Source organism: Sorex fumeus, unplaced genomic scaffold (genome assembly GCF_029834395.1).
Source record: "Sorex fumeus unplaced genomic scaffold, SorFum_2.1 ptg000058l, whole genome shotgun sequence".
Taxonomy (NCBI): domain Eukaryota; kingdom Metazoa; phylum Chordata; class Mammalia; order Eulipotyphla; family Soricidae; genus Sorex; species Sorex fumeus.
In genome coordinates this window covers 14,427,706-14,439,753 of record NW_026606115.1, presented here as the reverse complement: position 1 = coordinate 14,439,753, position 12,048 = coordinate 14,427,706, and the positions used below count along the sequence as shown (strand labels likewise).

Genomic DNA, 12,048 nt, shown 5'->3' with positions numbered 1-12,048 from the left:
ACCTTATCTTCTGTTATATCTTTCCACCCCAAGAAAATGCAGACTAAAAGCAAGTGTAAACCCCCACATCTAATTCTACCACTCATTCAATCCTGTTAGCATTTTCCTATAATATTCCTGCAAGCAAAATCATAACAGTTTATTAAGATTATCCTTTTTAATGGCTGTCACACAAAGATAGTTATTCATTTCACTATGAAATGCATTTTTTAATAAAGAACAGTGCTTTCTAGCTGTGTGACCTTCAGAATGCCTGATAACCTCTGACTGCCTCCGGTTCTTAGTCTGGAAATGAACAGTGCCTCCTATAAGGGGTTGATAAGATCATGCATGTAAAATTATTTGAGTAATAATCCTTATTTGTAATAATGCTCAATAGAGTAGATGTTAATTTTTATCATTACTAATATTTAATCGATAGCACAGCAGATAGGGCGTTTGTCTTGCACACGGCCGACCGAGTTCGATTCCTCCATCCCTCTTAGAGAGCCTGGAAAGCTACCGAGAGTATCCCGCCCACACAGCAGAGCCTGGCAAGCTCCCCGTGGTATATTTGATATGCCAAAAACAGTAACAAGTCTCACAATGGAGACGTTACTGGTGCCCGCTCGAGCAAGTCGATGACCAATGGGAGGACAGTGCTACAGTGCTATTAATATTTAATATTTGTCATAGCTGTGTTTTCTGTGAATTTTTGTTTGTTTATTGAAGTGGAGAGATCAATCATTCTTTTCACTTTAGTGTACTTAGTAGTAGTGAACTCTGGAATCAGAGCTATGTTCTTTGGGTCATGCCAGTTTATCTTGCTGAAGTGCATTTATCTTACCTGTAAACTGGAAATAAAAAGGACCTCAACTCACAGGGTTGCTATTAGGATCAAATGAGAGAATGCTTGTAAATTTCCTAATCACAGTTCTTTTGGGAGAAGCGGGAGTTTGGGCCATACCTGGCAGTGCTCTGGACTTATTCTTGGCCCTGTACTCAGGGATCATTTCTGTTGAGGCTCAGCAGACGATATGCAATTCCAGGGATAAAATCTTGATTGGCTGTGTGGGAAGCAAACACTGTGCCCACTCTACTATTGCTCCATTCCCTTAGCACAGTTCTTATGGAAAGAATTCAGTTAAAGAGTTAATATTTTAATGATGATGGTTCTACAATGACTCAATCATTGGTAGACATGGGATCAGGAAGGCAGCAAGGAGTACAGCACTTTGGAGTGTTTCTAACTACTTAACTGATTTTACAGAGAAAATATTTAAGATCTAGAATGAACCAGACCTCAATCTGGGATTTTGTCACTTTACTAGTCTTGAGTTGATAGTCAGAACTTCATCTTCAATGCTGCTTCCTCACTGGTAAAGAGGAAATAGTGTCTAATGTAAGGAAAGTGCTGTAGCCCAAGGGCTAGATATTGTTGGTTGTTAGTTAGAGTGTGAGGAGGTTTGTAATGACCTGAATTCACCCTACACCAAATCCCTAGATTCTGGATCATATTTTTAGGCTGCTTGAACTTCACCTCAAGGCTTTTCCTTCTCTAGGATTTAGGAATTGCTCTTGTCTATAGTATGTAATTTTAAAGTATATCATTGAGATGGTTAGAGAGTTCTAATAACTTTTCTTCCAGTTCTTCTCTGACCTTGTGCAGTTCTAGAAAGCTCTAGAAAGCAGCTCTAGAAGGGAGATTAAAGTCTTGCGTCTATGGGCAAGTCCCGCCTAGTATGTTCAAGGGAGGTGTACATTTCATGCCTGCTGCCTGAAAGCCCTTAAGCCTCACTGTTGAATCCAAGCCTTGAGGTAGGGATACTGGCTGCCAGAATTCCCACCAAGTCTCTGGCACTGGGGCAATTTGAGTTTTAAATTTTCACTACTCAGGAGGTATCAAACCCTGATTTCCTGGCTCCTGAGTGAGCCCCTATGAAGATTTCTAATAGCTTTACCTGACCTCTAGGCCTTATTTCCTTCATAGGAACCCCTGTTTGTGCTTCCAGGTCCTATTGCTTATAGTGCCTGGTTCTCTAGACTCTCATGTCTTCTCCTTTGTGCTGTTTCTTGATACAGAGGACTTCTAGATTCATTATTTGAACTGTGTGAATATCTTTTCTTCGGAGCAGCCAGAGGCTGGTATAGAGGACTGGTGCAACCATTGGGGTGGAGTTGTATGGACCAAGTGCTAAAGCAGAGCCACTGGAGGGCTGTCAAGTGAAAGGCAGCCAGAGGCAAACGTCAGAGCCTATATAGAGGCAGGAATCTGGGAATAGAGAGACAGCGCAAGCACTAGCAAGTCAGAAGCAGCGAGGCAGGTGGGCGGAAAGGCTGACTGGCTGACAGGAGGGGGGCGTGGCAGGGGACAACTAAGGGAGATTGCAGAGAACAGCTGCTGGTGTTAGGTCTGGCTTTAATGAACTGGCTGGGTATGGGCAAAAAATGGCTAGACTCAAAGAACTAGGGTCACAAAAGACACATTCCTCCTCTTCTTCCTAATTTGCAAGGTAAGATCTTTCTGGGTTTTGGCTAGTGGGGAAATGCGACATGTACAGGGGCTTTTCTGAAGATGGGAAGTGGACATCTGTTACTGTGCGTTTGATTCATCTTTCCCATTATACCAATTACTAGTAACCAAGGTGCCAGAAGACCAGTATTTGTTTTATTATCTGCCTTTCTTTGGCTACCTGGGGTTGGTGACGGGGATCTTGGTAACGTGACTGAGTACAATGAACATAGGGCGACAAGATGTAACATTATAGCACAATAGAGAAAAGGAGGAGATTCTGGAGTTGGATGGACCCGGCAATCTGTATTTCTTCAGGCAATTGGCTAAGTGTCTCTGAGCCTTTTTTTCCTACTTTGTAAGATGAAGATCGAGTATTACCAAGATGTAGTGTTGCTTTGGAAACCACATGAATTGATGTATGTAAAGTGCCTCGAAAAGTGTTTGCTCATTAGTGCATGCTTAAGAAATGCTTGCTGTTGTTAGTATTCTCAGTGTTATTAAAGAGGCACAAAGCCACAGATTGATGATTTTTGTGACATTGTCCCCAAATGAGCAAGTGTTCCATTTTTGGCATGGGCACAATGTGGGAATGTGTCAACAATTGTGTAATGTGTGTGTGTTTGTTTTCCAAGAACCCCATTCTAAAGCTGCATACAGAAGGGGAGGTGAACTAGATGGGTAAAGCTCTAGACTGATCTTCACATATCATCAAAAACATGAAAATTGTTTTTTCAAAAACATGAAACATATTACAAACTGGACAAATATTTTAAAGCCATTTTTATTTAATTTAAGAACTGTGATTTACAACATCATTGATAATTGTTTTAGACATATAATATTTTAATCCCACCACCAGTGTCAACTTCCCTCCAGCAGTGCTCTCATACTTCATCCCCCACCCCCCTGCCCCACTACTGCCTGTCACCTTGATAGGGATTAGAAAGTTTGGCAGTAGCAGCTCATGTTTTCTCATGTTTTCAGTGTTGTTGAATCTCTGCTTTGAATTTAGATCTATTCCACTCTCCATGTTACAAGTATAAATGAAGCCCTTACCCCGGTTCCCCCATTATGTCCCTTTCTAGTTTTCTTCCTTATGCCCTTGATGCATTTTCCTCTAGGTCCTTATTCTCCCTAAACTCTGGGGTCAAGGGTGATCTAGGCATCATAGACTAGGAAAATCTTGATTAAATCAAGTTCTATAATGTCAGAAAGATCATTGTATACAATCTTAGGGATGACAAAGGGAGGGCAACCCCAAGGAAGGGGTGATAGTCAAAGTCTTATAGTCTGATGGTGTTGTAGCCTCAATAATTTGAGAAAATTTGACAAATAATAAGAGTGCTTATTATGCAGGGCATTATAAGATCAGTGATTGCTAAGCCCTGTGTGTTAGTTATGGGCAGTTTAAAGTACAGCACAGTTACTTAAAATACCATGAGTGGGCAACACCAAGTGAACAATCACTGGTAGTTGTATGGGCTTTTGTTATTGTTAATAAGAATAATGATAATAATAATTGTTAGGGTTTTCAGTTCATAGAATGCTACTTCTAGTCAGTCATTAAGCAGATCAATGTCTTTCTTTTCCTAAGGAAAACATTTGGGGCTATTAGAGTAGTAATATGAGAATTAAGCCACTGGCAGAAATCAAAGAGACCTAGAAACTAATAATTATCCCAGGGTGAAGAACTTTCCCATCCAAGCCCGCCAATCCTTGGCTCTCTTGTGAGTGCACTGCTAGGGATAGAACAGACCCATAGCCAGAACATCTCATAGTTGTCCAGAAGATGGTGCTGCTTCTTTATTTGATCCAGGATTGCTCAGTAGATTCTGAATACAGCTGGCTGGCATCACATATAAATAGAGCATCACATATATGTATATTGCAATTTATTAAGACTTATAGTATTACTAATCTCAGATACTGATTTATGTGAGTGGGTTGGATTGAAAAGCATAGAGACAGAAGTAATAGTTGATCCTACTTCCATTTGTTTGTGGCAATATCACTTCTTTAACCTGAAAGTTCTTTAACAAATACCACATAGCTGGATGCACAGAGAAAACAGGTCTTCCTTATGAATAATTTGTCTAGTTCCAAATCTTCTTGACATTGGGTTTTCATTGCTAAACTGTGTCCTGTTTACAGATTTCTTGCCACGTGTCCTTCAGCAGGACCCAACTTTGGAGAACTCCAGCTTCCTCCACACAATCTTGTGGTCATGGAAAACATGTCAAACCATTCAAATTCACCAAATAACATGCCAGAGGAGGAAAATGCCGACTCCCAAAACACAGAGTCCATCTTCTCTGGACCAATGATGGACTCTGGAGAAGATCTTCAAATGCTAAATGCTCATGCAGAGCCTACAGCCTCAACTTCAGCATCAGATCCTGCAGGGATGTCCACACAACCGACACACCCAGATCTTGACACCATGATGGCACCTCTCATGGAAGCACCAAACTCTCCACCAGTTATGCTAAATTCAGACCCTGAGGCACTGTGTCCATTACTGTTGCCAGCTTCAAATTCGGAAGCACTAGCTCCACTGCTAATGCCAACCTCAGACTCTGGGACACTCTCTCCACTGTTAATGCCAACCTCGGATTCTGGACCATTGTCACCACTGCTCTCCACTCCTGACAATGGATTAGTATCCCCAGGGCTGATGACAATTCCTGACTCTGAACCAACGTCCCAGGCACCAGATTCTACAGAGGCATCACAGTTGGCCCTGCCAGTTTCAGCCTCTGGAGTAATGCCTACAGCACTTGAGGGGACCTCATCCTCTGATATGGTGTCAGCTCCATTGAATCGGCCCTCAGATCCTGGGGAAATATTCTCACTACTAATCGAAGATGCAAACTCTGAAGCGGCTTCCGCACAGCCCATGCCAGCTCCAGTCTCTGTAGAAATATCACAAGTGGAAGTTACTGATGAAGACATGCAAGCAATGTCCAGTGTGTTATTAGCTGCAGTAGAGTCTGGAGATATACATTCACTGATAAATTCATGCACAGACAGTGAAGCGATATCTGCAATGATAGCGTCAACCATAGCTTCTGGAGCAACAGAAACTGAGCAAGTGCGTGCACAAGATTCTGGAGAAATGTCTACCCAGCCAATGTCAGGTCCAGACCCTGCAGTAGTGTCTTCTTCACTCACATCAAATCAAGGCTCTGAAATGACATCTACACCATTCGTACCAGTTTCTGGTGGTGGAGAAATGTCCTCATTGCCAACACAAGTTCCAGATGCTAGAGTGATGTCCCCACTACTATTCTCAGCTCTAACCTCTGGAGTGAGACCCACCCAGCTGATGCCAGTACAAGGAGCTGGAGTAATGACCCCGCCATTGACACAAAATCTAGATTCTCAGCTTATGTCTACTACAATGATGAGTGCAACAGCCTCTGGGGTAATGTCCACACTGTCTGTGAGACCCTCAAACCTTGGAGCAATGTCGACACAAATGAGCACCTCAGCCTCTGGAAACATGCCTACATTGCCAAATTCAGTTCTGGTCTCTGGAGCCAGCTCATCTGCCCCAATGATGACTGCCACAACCTCTGGACCAGTGATCATGGAACAGATGTCAACTGCACCTTCTACAGAGATGCCCTCAAAGTCCTCAAAGGCCAGAAATTCTAGAGGTTCTTCAAAATCTTCAGCCAAGAGGGGAACATCCACATCTTGTAAGAGATCATCAGCCTCTAAATCCAGGTCCACACCACAAAGGAGAGCTTCTGTCTCTGGAGCAATGTCCAGAAAGCCAGTTGAAGCTCCAGTCTCTGAAACTATATCTATACCACAACTGACAGCCCAATTCTCTGGTTCAACGTCCACATTGCAGATAAGAAACCCTGTTTCTGGAGTCATATCTGTGCCACAATACAGACCCACAATCTCCGGAGTAGCAGCTGAATCAAGAAAGAGAGCCTCAGCCTCTGCAACAGTGTCTACTCCCCCCAAAATAGCCAAAGCCTCTACAGCCAGGCCCACACTGGCAATGAGAGACACAACAGCAGAAGCAGTGTCTATGCCCCAAATGAGAACTCTGGCCTCTGAAACCTTGCCCAAGGCACCAATGAGTTCCAAAGCCCCAGAAGCTATGTTCATGAAGCACATGACAACTGCAACTTCTGGAGAGATGCCCTCAATGATAATGAGTAACACAGCATCAGGACCCATATCCATGCTACATATGACAGACACCAACTCTGCAGGTATATCTACACCTCTGATGAGAACCTCTAGCCTTGGAGCAATGCCAATGACAACAATGATAACTAAAACTTCTGCAAATGTACCCACTCATTCAATGGGCACCCAAGACTCTGAAGCTATGTCCACATTGTACATGGGATCCATTCCCTCTGGAGGGAATCCTCCACTGCAAATGCGATCCTCAGCCTCTGAAACCATGTCTATATTCACAATGAGAAACCCAAGCTTTGGAATTATGTCCACACCACTAACGGAAGCCCAAGACCCCATCGAGATGTCATCACTGTTTACTACAGAACTGTCTACTGGAGAGATAACCTCACCGTCAGTGAGATTCCCATATTCTGAAGACATAGGTACACCTCCAAGACCTCCAACTTTTGGAGAAACGTCAACTCCTCAGATGACAGTCACAGCTTCTGGAATGATGCCTATGCCACAAACGTGGCCTTCAGTCTATACGGTGATACCCACACCACAAGTTTCTCAAACAATGATGTCTGTGCCTCCAGTGACAGCCAGAGCTTCTAGAGGGGTGTCTGTACCACAGATGAGAGCCTCATCTACTGGGGCACCTTTTATATCACCTATAATGCCAAAACAACACATGAAAACAGCTCCTGGAGATATGCATCCACCAACTGTAACAGCTTCAGCCTCTGGAATGATGGCCATACCACAAGTAAGAGCCCCGGTCTCTGAAATGATGTGTGCACCACCAAAGAGAGGAACTGCCACTGAAGTGGTGTCCACATTTCCCACAAAGAAGCCTACTGCACAGAAGATAGCCAGGTCCTCTGGGGAGACATCCAAGTCAACAAGGAGAGATATAGCCCCAGAAAAAATTCCAAGACCATCGATGTCAGCCGTGGATTCTGGAGAAGTATCAGTGCCACTACTAAAAAAAACGACCCCAGGATCAAAGTCTGCACAGAAGACTAGAGTTGCTAGTTCTGGCCCTCTGTCTGTGCCACAAATGACATATGCACCTTCTGGAGGGATGCCTGTGCCACCAATGAGATCCTCGATTTCTGAAATGTCTGAGCCTCTTCTGAGAGCCACAACCTCTGGAGGGATGTCCAAGCCACAGATGAAAGTCACATCCTCTGGGGAAATATGCATGCTACCAGAAAGGAACCCAAACCTGGGCACCACGTCCACACCACAAATGACAGCCACAATGTCTGGAATGATGTTCACTCTGGAAACCAAAACCACAGACGCTGAAGAAACATCTGCCTCTCACATCAATGTCACAGCCTCTCAATCAAAGTCCACACCACATGAGACGACCACGGCAAAAAAAAAAAAAACTCCGCGAGAGGAAGTACCATCCTTAGGCATGCTGACCCCAAGTCTCCACTGCCTCCTAGAAGGCTACGGAACTCAAAATCCGAGCCCTAAAGAGGAGGAGGCAGATATCAGTAAAGAGAAACAGATTAGGGTGTTTTTGAATAATTCAGAAAAAATGGCATTTCTAATCTCTATTCTTTTGGGAGGAGCAGAGAGGTGGTCTATTTTGCAGATGGAAGTAGGAGCCACCGTCTTGGGTAAAAATGCATTGTTCTTGAGAAGATCAAAGTACTTATATGACTCTTTATCCAATATAGACATCCTCAGTGCTGTTCTTTGCCATCCCAAGCAGGGCCAGAAGTCTGTCAGGCAGTATGCCACTGACTTCCTATTGCTGGCCCAACACTTGTCTTGGTCTGAAGCCATTCTACAGACCAGGTTCCTGGAAGGACTCTCAGAAGCTGTTTCCACCAAAATGAGCCAGATCTTCTTGAAGGTTGCTGGCAGCCTAAAAGAACTGATAGACAGGTCTCTCTACATAGAGTGCCAGCTGGCTCAGGAGAAGAATTCCCAAGGCTATTCAAACCAGGTTGTCGGATCAGCTCGTAACCGTACTAATGAAGAAACACTGAATGGTAATCCGAGTTCTCGTCAGCAGAATGACGAGGTAATGATGGGGTAATGTACTCAAGACTTTTGAGCAGAGAAATGAAGAGGTAATGAGGAGGTGGGAAATATACTCTGTTCCTGAGAGTAGAATAAGAAAGAGGCAAGGAGAAGCATTGAGTTAATGATGTAGAATAGAAAAATCTACTTGGAATCAAAGGTGGGCTTGGCTAGGCAATTATTTGAGTTGTAGTAACCACTTTGAGTAGCAATTATCTCCTTAGCAAGTTACTAAGGTCTTGGGATAGTTGAAAGAATTTTCTGCAAGAGAGAACAGGTCTGTCTCAACTCTCTATTTCTAAAGGGGAGGTTGTTTGGTTACTGGAGACTGGTTACCACCTGTAATCATGTGTGTCATTTTTCAGGCCATTAGGGAGTTTGATCCACATAGTTCTCAGTCACAGTCAGACAAGTAAGATGCATTAGCCATGTTACTTGATCTGCTAAGATATTTAAATTATCCAAGCACAAAAGTCATTGTCATAGTAAGTGTGTTTCTTTTTAAAAATCTCTGCTCCTTTTTTCACTCCTAGAACCGGAATTTTCCTAAACGCTATTTCTACCTGAGAGAGCATGAAGATCCCCTAAAGAGCCTGCAAGAACATCTTCGAAAAAGCAGGGATCCTGACAAGAAATGACCTCTGAATTCTTCTCCTGTTATATGTGGCTCAGCTGCTAACTTGAGGACTGGTTTCTGAACCCATTCCATTTAAATATATCATAAACCTTGTGGCCTTTCCCCATTAGCTCCTCCTTCAGGCACACCCCACACAAAATGCCACTTGTCAGATTTGATCTTCTCTTTTACCCTATATGCCTAAGAATTGTTCTAAAATCAGAGTGCAGATTTCAAGTGTTTTGTGTAGAGATCCTGAATTCCCATTACCATTGAGGTTGTCTTAGTTCTTGGTCCAGAGAGACATCTAGGAAGACACGTCATGATTTATCTCAAAATGGCCTTAGAAATCTAGGAAGACACGTCATGATTTATCTCAAAATGGCCTTAGAATAACTTGCCACATGTCATCAGACAAATCTGAGGAAGTCTTGGTCCCATTACATTTGGCCTGGGGGCCTTTAAGGAGCGTGAAACCCACTCCTATATCAGCCTTTTCACCCAATAGCCTTGTTCCTTATATGTCTCAACTAATAAACCCCAAACGGGACTCTAGGCCCATACCCTATTTATAGTCTCCACCTTGAACCCTTTGTTTTGACCCAGAATAGTCATAGTAATAGTGGTTACTATTTATTATGTGTTAGTCAAAAGATACAGTGTTAAACTCTTGACAAGTACCATCTCACTTTATCATTACCATAACCAGATGTGTTCTTGTGTTGTTAATTTCTGACTTCTTGATGTGTTGTTATGAATTTTGTCCCTCAGTAGCAAATCTCTAGCTCTGACCTCTAGCTGGTGACCCCTCAGTGGTTAATTGCTTTCACTCCCTTTGGCTTTTGTGCCTCACAGTCAACACTCTAAAGGCATAGATGGTTAGAATATAATGTGAGCAGTGTTTGCTTTAAGGTGATAAGATTTTGGGTGTCTATTTCTTCTTTCTTCTTACCTGTACTTTCCAGATTCCAAATGTAAGCATGTATTAAATTTGTAAACGTAAAAGTAAATAAAGTTATTTGTGAAAAAAGAGTTAACTTTGACTTACAGAATTTATCAGGTACTTAATTTAATTAATATTGTTATTTAACATGTGCTAAGCACTGTTTTGGGGACACACAGAAAAGAGCCTTAATTGGGAATGGAGAGATAGTACAGCAAGTAGGGCATGTAGCCAACCCAGGTTTGGTCCCTGAAAATCAATCTATGTGGCTCACCAGAAGTGATCTTTGAGCAGAGAGCCAGGAATAAACCCTGAGTACCACTGAGTGTGGCCAGAACATAGAAAAATCAGAGAGAAAGAGAGAGAGATAAAGAGATAAAAGAAAAGAAAGAAAGAAATAGAAAGAAGGAAAAAAGAGAAATGGAAAGAAAGAAAAATGAAAGCATGAGGAAGGAAGGAAGGAAGGAAGGAAGGAAGGAAGGAAGGAAGGAAGGAAGAAAGGAAGAACAGAACTTCAATCAAAATAATCTTCATTCCAATGGAATGGGAAGACAGAGAGTAAGTAAGAAACCATAAAAGATAGGTTGAAATTGTGGTGAAGTCTGTGAAGACAAGAAATCAGGGTGATTGGAGAATTTATTCAATTTAGTTGATCCATGTAATTCATGATATAATTCATGTTATTTATTTAGTATAATCCATGTAATTGGGTTACTCAAAGGTATTTGTTTATTATTAAAATTATTCTAGGACACACTCAGCAGTGCTCAAATCTTACTCCTGGCTCTGTACCCAGGATCACTCCCGGTGGTGCTATGGATACCATATGTGGTGCCTGGAATTGAACCCAGGTCAAATATATGTGAAAGGCAAATATACTAATCTCTCTGAACATCTCTGTTTTTATTTTTTATAGCATTAGGAGGTCTCCCTCGCCCTCATAATGCTACCAGGTTCATTTTCTTTTCGAAAGTCAGAGATATTTAAGATATTTGTTCTTAAAGCAAGAATTTATTCAAGAAAAAAGGAAACTATCAGCCAGCTGCGGTTGAAGTACACTATATATTTAAGGAATAAAGAAAGTAGTAAAAACACTTCCACAAGAATAGGTAGTAAGGGAACAAGAGGGAACACACCTCAAAAAATTAATAGCAATAGGATCCAGATGATTAGAAACGTATTCAGAAAGCCAACCGAGTAACAGTTTGGAGTCAGGATGGGGCAAGGTTCAAAGAGTACTTATGAGCACCCTACTGCAATAATGAAGGTGATTGACTTCTCCGGTGATTAAATCTTAGGTTATGGCAGTGGAAATGGAAAGTCATGCACCCAGGCTGTCTCTAAGGACTTAAGTCTCCTGCTCCAATATCCTAAATATTGGGTATGATACCAGGAAGAGGTAGACATTTCTCAGAAAAAAAAGATTGGCAGACAATTTGGCAGTCCCATGGTGATACAGATAAAAATCTGGCTCTGTCAGCTGTCTTTATAGCCAATTCTCTTGCTTTGGGTGAAGAAGAGGGTGCAATAAGTTGAGAAACTCAAATTCCAGGAAGGGAGGCAGTGGTTCTCTGGGGACCCAGCTTTCCCCTCTGTCTAAGCTCAAGTGGTGTTTAGATCTCTCAGTTCATTTGGGGTGGCTCTTAGCCGGAGAAAGTACTGCTTACTTCACATTGTACTGAAAAAGAAACTGATGACTTAGAATGACAATTTGTGTCTGGAACATTGACACAGGGAGGAAAATATCTTAGAAACAAAACTGATGCAGGCACGAAAATAGTGCAAGTGGTAGAGCACATGCCT

At 42.4% G+C, this 12,048-nt stretch overlaps 1 protein-coding gene across 1 annotated transcript; it reads left to right on the top strand.

The window, feature by feature from the left end:
• The first annotated feature begins 4,718 nt into the window (after window positions 1-4,718).
• Window positions 4,719-9,645, top strand: RTL9 (retrotransposon Gag like 9). The gene is made up of 2 exons (XM_056125685.1): window positions 4,719-8,687; window positions 9,220-9,645. The coding sequence occupies exons 1-2, from the start codon at window positions 4,719-4,721 to the stop codon at window positions 9,322-9,324; spliced, it is 4,074 nt and encodes a 1,357-aa protein (XP_055981660.1). The 3' UTR covers window positions 9,325-9,645.
• The last annotated feature ends 2,403 nt before the right edge of the window (window positions 9,646-12,048 follow it).